General features: G+C 38.8%; 1 protein-coding gene across 12 annotated transcripts in view; it reads right to left on the bottom strand.

Moving 5' to 3' along the window:
* The window catches only part of PARD3 (par-3 family cell polarity regulator), a 627,608-nt gene that overhangs the window by 251,077 nt on the left and 359,340 nt on the right, over window positions 1–17,191 (bottom strand). For all 12 annotated transcript variants that reach the window (XM_039524331.1, XM_039524332.1, XM_039524326.1 and 9 more), the window contains 2 exons: window positions 9,841–9,966; window positions 7,823–8,205 (listed from right to left, as the gene is read on the bottom strand). In XM_039524331.1, coding sequence (XP_039380265.1) covers window positions 7,823–8,205; window positions 9,841–9,966 — 509 coding nt within the window. The remainder of the gene's footprint in view (window positions 1–7,822; window positions 8,206–9,840; window positions 9,967–17,191) is intronic.

Below are 17,191 nucleotides of genomic sequence, written 5' to 3'. Positions count from 1 at the left end.
AAACATGGGGATATTTAAAAAAAAAATCCATGCAGGAGTGCCACACATTGTACGGCAACAATTATAGCAGGCAAGGTAGAGAAATGGGCTCTTTCAGGTCCATGATATCTCTCCTCTTTGGAACCATTCTCTGGATAGACAGGTTAATTATTTCATCAACTATGCACTCTATATGCCAAGTGTGCTTCGTTAGAGTCTACACCACACCTGCAGAACCAGGCAGAGAGAATACATGTTGTGATGCCACAAAAGGGGACTACATTAACAAGATTAAAACCATGTTAGATGTTCTCTGAGAAGTATTTTTTGGAGTCCATATTTTCAGGACTGACGTACAATGAGAATAACGGCATGTGCAAATGATCAGTTAGAAATCTATGAAATTATGGCAGTAACATGTGCAAACAAGTTAGCTGCAAAAATTAATTGCATGCCTGTTTAGCTATGTGGGTCTGAGAATCTAGAACATAATTTTCCCCTCTAACCAAAGGGTACATTTCTAAATAAGCATTATGATCATTCCAGTATTAAAGTCCAGCCATTTTCACTGCATACCTGCTAAAACTAATGGTTAGAGGGTTTTTTTTTCACCACAGGAAAATGGTGTTTGTAGCACCTCTCTCCAGTAACTCAAAAATGGCTAAAGTGATTGATTTCCTTTCACTTTCACCTCAGATTTGAGGTAAAATTTTGAAACTCACCTAAGTGGTTTAGAAACTTAAGTCCCATTTTCAAAAGTGACTGAGACCTTTGACTTTTACATCTCAATAGGACTCGGTATCCTAAGTCACTTTTGAAAATTTTAACCCACGCATGGACAACTTCAGCCCAAAAGGTGACTCTCTCAGAAAAGTACGTTTGAAAACAGAAAACTATCATGAAAAATAGTTAGCAGTCTTTGCATAGCGGGTACAAACTCCATGTTACAACTAATTCAGGGTCTCACCCTGAAATCTTTACTTTGTCCTTATCGAAGGTGCAGTGGAATTTTGCATGAGTAAGGACTAATTAAAAAGTAGGCTCTGCCCCTTCAAGCAGCTCTGCACACGGGCCACTGTGCATTTCTGGAGCTCCACATCTTCAATGGATAGCTAAAGAGGTACTGCAGTCTGTTCGCAAATTGCTATGTGCAAGCTCAGGGCTCAAGAATGGACTTCAGAATATGGCTCCAAACCAGAAAAAATGTAAACTCTTGCAATTCAGATTAGAAAATCTAAAAACCAAATTACTTAGGCCAATTACCAAATTATCAGATAAGATAGATGGGTTAAGTCACCAAAGTTGGATTTCAATTTTTGCTATAATATCAAAACAAAATCGTAGAATCTCTGATCTTTGGCTGACTGTTTTGGTTTTCTGAAAGATTCTCTTTTCATGCTTGATTTATAGACAGTTTGGGAAACTAGAACTAGAGAGTTTGTTCTTGTCTCCATGTCCACTTTACATATAGGTTTCTGCTTAACATTTTAAGTATTAGTATTGTATTTACTAAATCTAGATTAAAAGCTATTTCAAGCCTAAATGAATTATGCATTAAAAGTTAATACATTGGTGTTTTCCTTCAGGTGATGAGAAGCCACTCTAGTCCACAGCAGTCTTGAAATACTCAATGTTGTTTCCAGACTAGTATGTTTGAACTCTGAGTGATGTGATCCCTGACTGCAAGCAGTCTTTTGAATGCTTTAGGGACTACTGAGCTAAATGTTATAAGCTAATGAACATATGAAGAATGAGACTCCTGGAATAATCTTTTTTGTTTGTAGTACATTATTTATAACGATTGGGTCCAGATTTTTCTCAGTTACACTGGCTTAAATCCAGACTAGTTTTGTCAAAAGGAGTTTATTTGGGTCTCTGCTAGTGTAACTGAGATCAAAGTTTGGCCTGATTGTGAGTGTTGTATAAGTGGCCTTATTCTCTCTACATGTCAGCAAGGAGGGATTTTCTCTATTTCATTTCTTGTTCAGGTTTATTGTAAATTATGATACACAATAAAACATAAATAAAAAATACAAGCCAGTTGTCACTCTCCACGCTGTCTTAACTTGTATGAACTATGAAGAGTGACTGCAATTCAAGCCTCAATAGTATTAGAATATCAGCAATAACCCCTACATCTGTATGCTCAAAGTTCAGGGCCTGACCTTTAAGGAAAGATAAATAGATATCCATTTTCATTTAGAAAAGCCAACAAACATTCTGCATTGACTGAAACATATTACTGACCTTCTCTTCTGACTTTATTAAGCAGCTAATGCCTATGAAAGATCAGGTTATTTGAAAATGCCAAAATGGCAATAAATATTAAGAAATCATAATTATGGAGGCAAGTACTACAGGGCTGTCCTAGTATGTCATTTTACTTGACAAAGCTCACACAATATGTAAAAACACAGCTTTAATAAAGGTCTCTCTCTTTATGTTGAGGAGTCAATTCACCCATACATCATCATCTAGAATACACTGATTAAATCAGAAGTGAATTTCAAGTTGAAGCCTTAAATATGTGCATGCTTTAATGTACCCACACGAAATTTTTAATCAAACTATGTTATTTGGTGAAATAACTGCTGTGTGTTAGCAGCAAAGAACATGTATTTGTTATATTTCTATAAAACCTCTTACTACAATGTCTTTCATTTGAAATAATCAAAGACAATCAATGTCCCTATTTCACTCATTTATAATAAACTACTTGGGGGTATACTTAAGCACTTTGCTTCATTTGTTGCTCCACATTTACGTTCTGAGACTAATCAAGATGGGAAGATGCATCTTTCTACAGGGGAGATTGACGAAAAAATAATGAGGAATCCTTTCTGCATGCATGCATTCTATCCTAGGTTAGCATGCATAAAATAAAGTATTCTAAATTATTGTGCATGTCTGTTTATAATTTGACTCATGCTGTCTTTACATAGCAATTCTTCTTATAAAAGCAATCTATTAGAAATAAAACTGACCACCTCTGATATGTGTTTTAGGTTGTGTTTTTAAAGTCTGAACTTAGAGGCATTTTTTGTTAGATCAAGTTACATTGATTAAGTATGGGTACTCGTACTTTTCATTTTATCTGAAAAGTCATTAAAACAGGATTCACTAGCACAGGGGGTGTCAAACATTTTTATAGCATGGACCATGTTCCTAGACAGATAGCCTTGTGGATCGCCAGCCTTTCCCATCTTGTGGTCCACATCTCCCCTCCCATTCATGATCTCAGCATTTACAGCAACTGCTTACATGTCTAAATTATATTAAGAAAATGTTTACAATATTTCTTGCTGTCTCTACTGTAGTATGATTAGGTGGAACGCCAGGGGAAAAGTTAGCATAATGTGATCAACCAGCTCTCTGCATAGGGTGACCAGATGTCCAGATTGTATAAGGACAGTCCCAATTTTTGGGTCTTTTTCTTATATAGGCTCCTATTATCCCCACCCCCGTCCCAATTTTTCACACTTGCTGTCTGGTCACCCTATCTCTGCAGGGCACCAGGAAGTGTGCTACATCCCACAGTTTGAGAATCTCTGCTCTAGCAAATTAAAAACTGATGTTCCTGCTTTCTTTTTTCAACATCTTGGGCATCAAGATTGCTTTGTGACAAAATAATTATTTCCTCCAGCCAATATTTATGTTATCATAATTATTGTTAATGTTCTACAAGCTATGGTGAAACATACATATTTTCACCCCTGGCTGAGAAAATTAGATGTTTGCATATTATGTCCCAGTGATATTTTCAGAGGCTTCCTATTTATCCATTCCATTAAAGAACGAAAAATCAGTGTAGTGACTGGGAGCATTTTTGTAAGTACAGCAATTCCTTACTCAGCCAACAACAACATTTTTCCAACCAAGTTGTCTTAAGCTGATGGCCTCAAGTATTTCTGAAGGAGCATCAACAACAGAAGCAAACTGTCAATTCAGCCTTATGTCACCCAAGTTTGTAGAGCTTAAAATTCAGTAACCAGAAACAAGCAATCTGGTAGTTCATAAGAAGTTCACAGAAAAGAGGCCATAATTTTAGAAAGAAAATCGCTATCCTGGTAATTATGAAGCCAAAGTAAATCTCTACCATTCAACATACTCTGTCATCAGCTCCTTTTAAGAAAATCATTCTTATTAATTAACAAAAATCAAACATGAAACAAATAACCTCTCACATGAAAGCAAAGTTTAACAGAATGGGTAAATATAGCATATTCTGTCACAATGGTAGGCTGTTTGCTATATAATTTACAATGTCATTTCTTCCTACTGAATGCAGTGCACCCTGCCTTGAACTCACCTGCTTTAATCTCAAAGACTTTGGCATGCATTGTCATTTAAAAACTCATCATCTGCCAACAGTTACAACACAGTGGCATCTGAGACACATTAGTTCCTATTTTAAGTATAATGAAATAACTCATTTAAAAAATGACTGGGTGGTAACTATTTGCAAATACTGACTTTTAATGGTGACTGCAGTACACGAGCTATATAATTTATATAGCTCTAAACTTGCAGACTGGGCAGCTCGAAATGACCTCGCCCATATCCATAATGCTAAGCAGCAAGGCACGTTCCATTCTTCTAGATGGGATTGTGACTTGTGCTGGGGCAGTTCAGTTCACGGCCATCCTCAGTCAGCAACATGCCAAGTCTTGGATAACTTTCCACACCGCCAACACAGACCGTCGCTGATCCATATCGGCTACAGCTCCCAGTTGTCAAGAGTTCCAAAAAAGCAGTGAAACTTCCAAAAGGCGCTGGAGAAGAGTGTGGTGACAATACCAGCCTGGCATACCTCAGTAAATGAGACCTACTGTCGCTTCTGTGGTGCATCTACAAAGCAGCCTACAGAGCCATCCCACATGGCTGCTGCCTGGTCTACATCTCCTGTCTCAACACGGAGAGCGTTGCCCTTCTCAAACAGTATGAGGCATCTGGTGACCCAGATGTCGCTGACCATCTGACCGAATCATTGGACACTGCTCGCCGAGCCAGATGGGAGGAGATGACTGAGAGGATGAGCTTTACCCGCTCCAGCCGCAAGTGTTGGAGTCTGCTCCGATGCTTTGGAGCGGCGAAGCAGCCACCTGCACTCAGCCGACCCTCAGTGACACCCAACCAGGTAGCTGGACACCTACTTAAAGTGGCCAGAGCACTTTGGAGAAACAGGTGTGAAGATAAGTGAGGAACGAATGGTGTATATTTAAACGTGTACACCAGATCAGAAGCTGCCCAGAACTATTTGCTGGAACAGAGCTGGAACAGACACTGGGTAGCATCAAGTGTGGAACAGCTGCAGGCTATAACAACATATCTCCAGAATTCCTGAAAAACCTTGGCCCCTGTGCTCGGCTTTGTCTTGTAAAATTCTCCACAAGGGTCATCAGTGAAGGTAGGCTACCAAAGATATGGCGCACCGCAAAAATCATTGGCCTTCTCAAGCCTGGAAAGGATCCACGTCAAGCATCAAGCTATCATCCCAAATCATTATTGTCAGAGCGCTTCAAGGCACTGCAGTGCTTGGTCCTACAGCGCATATTACCCTATGTGGAGAGAATTTTGAGCCCTGACCAAGCCGGCTTTCGCCGAGGCCATACACACGCTGACCACATTTGTTGAAAATGGCTTCCAGAGAAACTTGAAAACAGGCGCTGTTTTCATTGACCTAACAGCAGCGTACGATACGGTAAGGCACAGTGGCCTGATCATGAAGTTATCACGGGTCCTGCTACCTTGGGTCACAAGCGTCATTGAACTGTTCCTCCGTGATAGGCAGTTCAGAGTCAATATGGGGGAGAAGATGAGTGCTTGGAGACAATAGGGCTCTGTGCTTTCTCCAACCCTGTTCAATCTTTATATCAATGACCTGCCAACAACGGAGTCATGAAAGTTAATTTACGCAGACGACATCTGTTGCAGTACCCTGTCCTGGATGTTTCAGGAGCTGATGCCACCTTAAACCAGGACATGACAAAGTTAGCTGACTTGTAAGACTTGGCACCTCCAGTCAAGTGTCCTAAAAACAGTCTCCAGTTTGTTCCATCTTCATCACACCAGCACAACCTGAGAACTGAATATTTATCTGAATGGTCAGAAGGTGAAGCATGAAGTAGAGCCAGTCTATCTAGGTTGACTTTAGACCACACACAGAGGTACCATGCCCACCTGAAGATGACAGCAGCTAACGTTAAGAAGTGCAATAATCTTCTTAGCAAACTGGCAGATTCGTCATGGGGTGCTCGTGTTCCAAATTTGTGGATGTCAGGTCTTGCCACCTCATATTCGGTGATGGAGTACTGCACACCAGTTTGGAGTTGATCATCACACACCAAACTGGTGGATATGCAGTTACATGCCGCCACGCGTATCTTGTCTGGCACCCTGCATCTAAGTGCACTCCCCTGGCTTCCAGTTCTGAACAATATTGCCCCTCCTTGTATCAGATGAGAGGTTGCCACTGGCAAGTTACTGGAGAAACTATGCGCCAACTCAAGCCTGCCACTGCACAATGACCTTTTTAACCACCAGCTGCATGTTTGCCATCATGTCACCCGTTATGGTCTCATCCACCATGCCAGGATGTTAGGGCAGAAACACTCTCGCAAGAGGAATGGATATCTGTTATAATTCCCAACCAGTCCCTCGTCGCCGACCCCACAATCTGCCCGCCTGGTTTTGACCTGCCCTGTCGCCAATAGTCCCTGTTGAACAGGTTCCAGACTGGGCAAGGTCTCTGTGCAACCAACCAGTATCACTGGGGCCTTTGTGACAGCCCTTTGTGCAGCTGCGGCACAACACCAACAGTGATGCACATTGTCGATGAATGCCTGCTGACTAGGTTCAGCGGAGGCCTAGAAGAACTGCATCATGCCACTGAAGATGCCATTGCTTGGCTAGATGGCTATGCACACGCTAAATAAATAAATACAGCTCTAAAAATGCAGTGTTGCTGTAGCCGTGTCAGTTCCAGGTTATGTGAGAGACAAGATGTTTGTTTGTGTGTGTGTGTGTGCGCGCGCGTGCGCGTGTGCGTCTTAAAGCTCAAAAGCTTGTCTCTCTCACCTAGAGAAGTTGGTCTAATAAAAGATATTGCCTCATCCACCCTGTTGCTCTATATGCACATGAATATATACCAAACACATTACAATACAAGCATGTGCACACACGCACACAAATACAGTATTGTTTCTCTCCCCTAAAACGTGATTACCGTCAAACTCAAATTACAGTATCCTAAGGCTCAGCATGAGAAATATCAGCAGTTATATCAGTCAGTGATCTAGACTGAATATCTCACAACCCTGCAGAGTAAGAAACAACAGCTTTATATCGTTAGAAAGAGGAAATTCCCAGATTTTCAACTGGATGTGCAAAACTTATTTCTAGTGAAGGCAGAGCTGAGATATTAGACTTAAGTCATGAAGTTTTTAGATACAGATTATAGTAATTTTTCCTCTCCCACTGGGCCCATTTCAATAGGACTTACAGTAACTAAGGCACCTGGCCTTTAGAGGTTGGAAGGTACAAAAATATGTTCCAATAAAATGTTTTAGTACTCTTTAAAATGTTTCAAAAATAACTTTCCGTAAAATACACCGTATATACAGACTGCATGATGGTTTGCTGTGGCATTTTATTTGGGATAACTTACATAATTTGCACATGGCTTCATCACTCATGAGTAGTATGACCTTACCGAACTCAAGCCAACAGATTGTTTATACTACACTAGGCTTTCATGGAGAGAGAGAGAGAGAGAGAAATATACACATATTACACTATATATACACATCCTCAATATAAATTACTTCAGAAACATGTTCCTTACCTTTTCTCAGTTGTATATTAAGTCTCTTCCCTATCTTTTTGGTGTTATAACCACTGTTTGTAGTGGAGGTAAGAACTTTTTGAGGTGATGGAGCCAGGCCCGATGGTGGTTTCGCTGATGAATTCACACTATGAGGTAGCTGTGAGTAAGAGTCTGTTTGATCTGTCTGGTTACTCATTCTAGATATTCTTTGTAATGTGTGAAGTCCAGCATTGTTAATACTCTTGTTGTCGATATATTGGGAATCAGGGCTAAACCGGTTGGAGTAGTACGTGTTCTTCTCACTTTGGGATAACTGTTCATACTGCTCTTTATTTGCTGCAGGAACCACATGGAACCAAATGATGGGCGTACGCATGGCTTGACGAAACATATGTTGTGCTCTAGGTTTCGGAATGAATACAAAATTAACAAATTAAGACAGGCAGACTACAAAACATTACAAGCATAATTACTGATGTTAATTAAGCAACATGAGCTGACAGACATACTGCTGAAACAAATGAAAAAACCTGAATTTGTTTATTAGTATACCATGACTGCTTTTTGCTAAGGTTTATTTCCACAGGGCCACACAGTACGGCTGAAAAATACTTTAAAACTAAATATATATTAAATATATGTTAAAGTTCTGTACATGCTGCATATCGCAGCAGCAACTTTAACCATAATTATTCTGCGTCAATTTATCTTTTTTCTATGAGGCTTATTAAACAATTAACAGTATCTGTAAATACAATAATTGTAATGGTGATAGAAACTAAATATGGTTTTCATTGCCATTTCTTCCAACACAAAATGGAGTGGTTTTCTGTGTTTTTTCCCCACACTGTCCTATTCATATGTCCCTGAAGTAGTCCACAGGGTGCTGCCCAGTCCCTCCTTCAAGACCTTCTTTTTCTGAAATGTCTACAATAAATTGCTCAGCTGATAATAGACAGTCAACATTTAATTGGAATAAAAATACATTTATGCACCCCTTTATGTGTTTGTTGTCTTAGGTCCCAGTCTTGCAAAAACTTAAGCACATACTTAATTTCCTGCCCATTAGTAGCCTCACTGAGTTCAATGTCTTGTCTTTTCATTGACACCAATGGGTTTTTGATCATTGCCTTAGAACACGAGCTCTACAGGACACAGATTTTTTTTAACTATACTTCTGCACAATGGTGTCCCGATCCTGGTTAGGACTAATAGAAACTAATGCATTACAAACAACAATGAATGCACAACTGTCAGTTTAAGACATCATTCCTTTAGTCGACAATATATTACGTACTGAAAGGAAATTTACTTCTAAAAAAATCTAATGATACATTCCTCAGAAATATATATATTCTGCCCTCTCCTCTTCCCCCCCCCCCCATTATGAATATTTATCATAGAATCTCAGGGTTGGAAGGGACCTCAGGAGGTCATCTAGTCCAACTTTCTTTTCTACATTTTTGACCTGTTTTTCATTTTTTTTTTTTAAATCTTCTTGATTTAACATTCCGGCCTTCCATCAAATCCCAGTCTCCTACAAGGCAAGTATTTATAACTTCACAAATTTCTACAGGGAACCTTCAGCTACTTTGTTTACAGTGTCTTTAGGTTTCTCACACACAAAATCACAAGTGTTTTAAAATGTTTAACATACAGGACTCCATGTTGCCCTCAAATACACAGCTTGCAATACTGTAAATGTATAAAAACATGAACCATGGCTGATTTTTCAAGATAAAACCAGGCTCGGTTTGTCATTTGCTGAAGAAAAAAATGGGCCCATAATCTTTAAGAAACAAGGCATATTTTATCTGAAAACTGAAAAGTCACATATATTCTGATGGCAGTAATTATCCTGTAGTTTTGTAGCTTGACTAATTAAAAGAAATATGCTCTAAAACTGTAGACTATTTTTTCCTCTATAAAAAAGAGGTTAGACAATTTGTTTTTAAATGCTTTATTTCCTCAAATTACTGCAATATGCAGTGGTTAAAGGTTAAAAAAAGCAATAATTGTACAGTAAATGCACTTACTGTTCAAATCTCCTATTGCGAAGGTCTCCGTCGTTAATCCTGACAATACAATCATTCTCGTGAAAAAGGTTTTCTTGTTCAGCTTTTCCACCTTTCTCCAGTCGTTTTACTAATAACCCCAGGGTTCTGGAACATTAAGATTACAAATGATTATACATCTAATATTTCCTCAGTACATAATGTCCCCCTGATTTAATATGCTTTCATGATAATCATTAAGCCTACCCTCTGCGTAAAGCAGTACTACTGAACTAAAGAAACAGCTGTTCTGGAGCAGGATATCAAAGTTCCAAATCACTTATAAACATTACCTGCATTAGGATCCACCCTTACATGAGAAACGGGGAATTACATTTTTGAAATAAGGATATACAACACTGTCTACATTTAAAATTCAAGCAGGGCAACTAGTACGTCTCAGTTGACATCACAGTGTAGGTTGATGCAAGAAGCCTGGATTTGTGACTCTTGCATGTTTAGCTCCAGGCAGCAACACGAAGGCAACTGAAGGAGGGCACAGCAAGTTTAATTCACACTTCAACGCTTCCAGTTAATAGAGAAATCCTCAGCCATTACTGCATGGGTGAAAACTAATGCTATACTAGATAAAAGACAAGCCTAGAATGAAGGGATAAGTAGAAGATTTAGGAACTTCAACTTGGGTTTTACATCCTGAGTAAACCAATTGAAAAAAAACCCTGAAAATAAAACAACATTCTCTGATTTCTTTGAGGAATCCATAATTGTTACTTGCAAAATAGTAAGGGGGATTTTTAAGTAGACAGTTTACCCTGAAGTATCCAGGTCAAACCTAGTCTAGGTCACTAGAGATTAAAAATAATTACCATTTGATGACCTCTGTGCAATGAGCTGGTTACCTCTGTCTAGTCTTTATTGCAAAAGGGGCCAAGCCACCCTTACTGGCATTCTCAAAGAGGCAGAGGTGAACAAACATCCAGGCTGAAACTATCCTCTCATTATTAAAGGTGCCCCTTCAGGTCAGGGTTGTGACATTTTGACAGGGCAATGAGTAAGCAGACTGAGTCAGTGTTCAGGACTGACAACCCAGCATATTTCACACACGTTACATTTTCTTTAAAAAAAAAAAATCACCACCTTAACTTCAGCATGACAAAGGGACAGGACCATATATGCCAGTGGTTCTCAACCTGCATCCTACAGGCCACTTGCGGCCCAATCAGCACACGGTTGCAGCCCATGTGACATCCTCAGGGCCATATAGGCAGTACATATATTGTATGGATGCGGCCCACGATGGTAAATTTGGTTGAGAACCACTGATATATGCACTGTTCAAGCAGAATGCATACCTAGAAGCAAATGAGGAAGTACATTGATATTTAATGAGACTTCTCTCATGCTTAAAGTTATATACACAGTAGAGTACCTTGCTGAATCAGGCACAAATGCAAAATAAATGTCTTTAACTTAGCTTTCTGTGTATAAGTTCTTCACATACAGACATCCCACACAAACAAAACCATCTCCCCTTATAACCTAATCATACTATGTCTCCTAAAAGCTGAACAGAAAGAGAGAAAAAGAGTATTATTTATGTTTCTATTTTTAAATACTCTGGAGGTGTTAAGATGCTACTGTGCGGGGTAGAGGGGGAATGACACAGGCACACAGATAATGGGGATAGTATGTATTTATCAGTAGAAAACAGGTGACACAAAAACAGCAAACTATCAAACAAGTGATTAAAATTCAGTTCATGCTATTCTGCCAAGAAGCCATATAGAATATCCCCTAAATTCCTAACATAATTCAGGTGCATCGGTGTCAAAGTCCCCAGGAGAACTGCCCCTCTAGCCATCACATGGCTTCAGGTGGAATCATGTGGTTCTCCACTCTCAAACTAGGACCCTGGGAGCAGTTCCCTAGAACTAACCCTACAGTCTGACTTTGGCTTAAACCTTACAGTTCTGTTCCCTCCAAGAGCAAGGACAGTGGTCAGTACAGTGACCAGACTCCTTAAAGCAACTATTTACTTAGAACAAAATCATTTCAGTGAAAACATATCTTAAAAACAATAAAACAGACTTTACACGTGTTTAGCTCTTCCTTTAGGCTTACCACTGTCTGGTCTGGGAAGGCCCACTTTTCTTTAGACTCCCTCTACAGAGTGTCTGTCTGTCTTGCTCTTTCTGTCTCTCCCTCTCGCAGTCTACCTATCTCCCTAGACAGCTTCCCACAAGTGAGCAACACCTTAGTGTTCTTTTCATCTCCAGGCTCCTAGCTTTGGTAAAACAAGGCCTGCAAATTGTTGGGTAAGAGAGACTGGATCCTTGAAGCTAAGATTGCCCCATTGTCTTTCAACTGTGTTCTGGGGTATCCGTATCTAGTTCTACTGAGTTGCTTTCCTCATTGGTCTTCCTACAGCCCCAATCAAATTAGATTATATAGGCAATTCTAATACACTACCACAGTTATACAGTAACTTTATCTCACCTCCTAGGTCAAACACAATGTTCATAAAATTATTAGAGCTCAGTATTTGTAATGACTGCACAGCAATTCCATGTCTGTCACAATCAGTAAAACAGAAAACTCTTTAATAATAGCTCTGATTACATCTATTTTTCTTCGGTTTCGTTGGAAAATGTCTTGATCACATCACTGGGACTTTAAAATTATAGTGTGTAATTACAAAATAAAATTTTACTAGGATGTTCGGTCTCTTAGTTGGGGAAAAGCACTAAAAACAACATTCATAACTGTTGATTACACAAAATACGTTTATTCCTCTAAGCAAAATATAAAGTAATGCTAAAACTGTTTGCATGCATTTATTACATAATTACAGTTTCCATGCAGCCTAAACTATAGTTAAGGCTGTAAAACAACCAATCCATTTTCACTCATTAAGCTTTCTGAAATTATCTCAGGGAGATGAAACTTTCCACCATTCTGTCTGTCAGCCCAAAAGTGGGGTTCTGGGAAAAGGCATCATTTTTGTTGTTACCCCCTTGGGTTTTTTTTTTACTGAAGTCTGACAAAAAAGAAACCATTCCACCATGTTCAACTTGTTTGAATAGAGTAAAAAAACCAAAACATTTTTGATGAAATTCACCCTGTGTAGAGGTACACCATGAAGTCCCAATATAGGGCTGAAGTAGGATGTAAGTGGTCCCCTACAATGGATGTCCATACACTTTATCGTTGCATTTTGGTTGGGCCAATACTGCTGAAAATCCCATTCTAAATTCTGAGCTCTGATGCATCTGCAATTCAGATTGTAACACAGTTGCATGGCCCAGCCACACCTGTTGAAGCCAAAATCAATCCCTCTCCGTGTTCACACAGCACAGATTGGTGGGTGACAGTAGGGAAATACTGACCATACACAGTACCTCCTTTTACTTTATACAAGGAATTCTCTCTTCTCAACCATCAGTTATGGAGAGGAGACTATGCAGCCCTCAACGGACGTCCCCACTAACAGCTTCAAAAAGGAGCCATCAAGAGTGGATCCAGAGTACACTATACCCTACATCCCACATAGTGATCAGGGAGGAGGAAGAAACAGATCCCAGCAATTCACATTCCTTCACCCCCAAAGGGGAAAAAAAACCATTTACCTTTTCTTATAAAATAAGAAACTCTTATTAATAAATTCTTTGGGAATCTATCTTTTTTCCACCCCAACCCCAGCAACACTTTTGCATGGGCTCAACTTGCACATTTGCCTGGGCTCAAGGTCCATGTATAAATCAGGATGCGGGCATACATATACCTATATACAATCAAAAGGCAAACAAGATGTGCTTTGCTGAGGCAGAAGATCCTCGCTTTCTATTCTAATTAAAAAGTAAAGCCCTACAATATATAATGGCAAATATAATACTTCACTTTAGTGTACTGTGACACTACAACCTATTCAAACTCTCATAGCTAATCCAGAACACTTGAGCTATTTATGGATTTCTTTTTATTTTGAGATTAGTTATCTATTAATATGACATTACTTTTTTTTGGTAGAATGATTGCTATTGTTATCCTTTCTAGTGAAGTTGTATTAACCTACTGCTAATATAGGACATCTTATTTTCTGCATGATTCATTGTTTCTGAAACCTATCCACATAAGCTCTCAAATCTAATAAAAACCTTATTAATCCTAACCACAGGTAAAATAATGTAATACAGAAATAAACTACATGTCAAAATTGCAATTACTCTCATTAAACAAAGCTTACAAGTTCTATTAATGCAGGAATGCTCAGCTCAGATGCAGCATCAGGCGTTCATGGAGATCTTGCTTTTTACCCAATATTAGAGCTGGATGGACTAAGGAATGTACAGCTGAAGTGGCATAAGCAGCAAGTAGAGCTATGTGGAGAACAGAAATTCTATTCTGTGAAGGATTTTCAGATTGCAAAATTTGTTTTCATTTCATTTAGGAACAAAACTTGAAAATCTCTAAATACTCCACAAAAGAAAATGTTTTAAAAAATGTTTGGGGCCAATCAAAATGTTTACATTCAATTTTGTCTTTTTAAAATTTTTAGCATATATAGTACAAAATTAAAAAAAAATCAAAACAAAAATTCATTTCAAAAGGAAAAATTGGAATGTTTCAGCACTGTCAGAACTCCCCCCCCCTTTTTTTTTCTCTCAGAAACAAAATGTTGGTGAAATTGATGAGATTTTGCAAAGCATTTTGGTTTATATAGAACAGTATATTCCAATGGAATATGGTTCCATGCATTTTTTTTCCAAGCAGCTCTACTAGTGATCAAAAAGAGGGTGACTAGCCTTAGTCAAATTTAAACCCAGCATCCTCCTGGTTTCTAATCCACTGCTGTAAGCACTAAAGATCACATCTGTATCTCCTGTTTTTACATACCCACATAGGCACCTGAAAACCAAGCACAATTGGGCTGGCATCTAGAGGAAAAACAAACATGAAATGCCAGTGCCATTTTAGGGAGTTCTTTTAAAGAATATATACATGTATGGTATATGCCTATCTTGGAAAAGGCATCATGTTAGAAAACATCTTAATTAACCAGTTTTAACTAATGTGATTTTAAGCAAAAAGGCAAATCATTTTTAAAAAATATATTTTTAAACCCTAGGGGGCTAACTATGACCAGATAACATGTTTTTAAACATTACTAGTCCTTGTCTATGCTACTACCTCACATTAGAAAACAGGCTAACTCACACATTTTAAACAACATTATACATTTTCTCAGTGTAGACAAGGCCTTAGCCTAGGAACTCTCTGAGACTGGGACTGAATTTCTTATAAGCTCTGCAAAGAACTCTGCAAACCTATGACCCAGTAGAAATTACAATAATAATGATGTATGAAAATTGCTCTCCATGCTGTGTTTTACACCAGCTTAATTTTAACTGATGGGGGGCGGGGGGAGCAGAAAAGGCAAACCACTGAGATCTTCTGTCTTTACACTTGTTTAGATATATAATTAGGAATTTAACTGCTTTGATTATATTAACACTTGCACCACTATATTTCCACAAGGTTCATTAGTCTAATTATACAATTAAAATAAACTCAGCCACACATGTTAACATTTCACTTCTAAGTATAAATTACAACAAATAATAAAACTGGAAATAAGCACAAATGTTTTACTGACATCTAAATTGTCTGAGTTAGTATGAGTTCTTCTTTGAAAATGTGAACTCCCCACAATTGCCACCCAGCTGTATGGAAATGATCATAATTTATCTTAATAAAAGCTGACAGTGTAAACACCATGGGCGTAATAAGAACATTACACTGAATATGCCAGAATATGGTTCACCTATCACTGCCCACTGCACACATGTGCTGAAATTATTCACCTGTTAACTGTGATCCAGTTGCAATTGAATCAACTGAGACACAAATGAAAATAGTCAACTAAAACTGTTTAAAGAAAGTAACCAACACACAAGGCAATGACTAGAGTAAAAGTAGTTCTATAAAACAACTACCAATTCTGAAACAAAAGCATAACAGGGTCATTGGTACACACAAAACTGTGCAGTGATGAAAACTGACACATAATATTGGCACTAGAACATAAAAGCAATACCATCATACTAGAAAGTGAGGCCTTGTCCAGTCAATTAAATGGTCATAGCTGACAGGCCCAAAAGAAGACACAACCCAAACCCTTCCTACAACATTAAAATATTTGATTGCCCCACCCTAGTGGTGTTATAATAGTGCTCAATACTTTCACTCTAGAGGCTCAAGCTTGATTTCCAATCTTGGACTCTCAGTTCTCAGATTGGCTGGGATGATGAGGTTCCATACAATCTTTGGGAGAAGAAGGTGAGACAAAGAATGCCTTGGGTTACTCAACAGCAGTCCATCTGGATGAAGAAGAAACGGGATTGACTGGCACCAAAGGGAGGCTCTTCCAGTCATTTATGTTTTTGAGAATTAAGGCTACAGTGCAGGGCCTTGAGGATGGAGAATCAATGAGAAGAATAAACGGGGAGGATTTTCAATGCTCCAGTGGAGACACAAAAAACACCCATATGGCTGCAAAAATAAAGTCTGGCATAAAGGAATTTCAGTACAAACAATGGCTACCAAATGTTGCTTCAGTTTTCTTTGTATCTTAAACAACTAAAGCAGCAAAACAAAGGAGTAAACTTTACTGAAAAAATGGCAACAAATTTTAAAGTGATTTATTAACCTTTGGAACATAAAAGGGACTTAACACACATTGGAAATGAAAAAAATATGATAGAAAAGAGCACTGTGGAAGAGAAAAATCAATCACAATTCTTCAGTATGGGAACTGTATGTATGCCAGTGTCTAACTTCACATCAATGCGGAGATTATTTACACAACAAAATCTGTCAAAGTAATATTAAGGTTGTAATTTAAGATGACAAAAGTAAGGAAATTCATGGTTCAGTCTGTGCTATTTTATCCCTTCTTCAGGAGTTCCCAAAATACCTTGCAGGACCCAGATACATAAAGATTACAGTAAATACAGACCAAGTTATACTACCTTATAAGACAGACTTTGATTTATATTGTCTAAATTTATGGACGATAAATGGGATGTGGTGGAGAACCTGACGTTTGGATATGACTTGCACTAAGCAACCACCAAGGAAAGGAAGACATTAATTTCCTTCCTCCACCTTGGTGAATACATTATATGATTCACGGGTGCCAACTTTCTGATTTCCCCAGGGGATGTTCAACCCCCAAAGCCCCACCCCGCCTCTTCCCACCTCCACTCCATCTCTTCCTCCAAGCACACCCCACCCTCGTTCCATCTTTTCCTGCCCCCGCTTCTCCCTCTCCCTGCCCCAGCATCTCCTGGCCACCGCTGAACAGCAGATCAGC

The sequence above is a fragment of the Mauremys reevesii genome, linkage group 2 (genome assembly GCF_016161935.1).
Source record: "Mauremys reevesii isolate NIE-2019 linkage group 2, ASM1616193v1, whole genome shotgun sequence".
Lineage (NCBI taxonomy): Eukaryota > Metazoa > Chordata > Testudines > Geoemydidae > Mauremys > Mauremys reevesii.
Note: the sequence above shows the minus strand (reverse complement) of the source record. Positions and strands in the feature narration are given on the sequence as shown.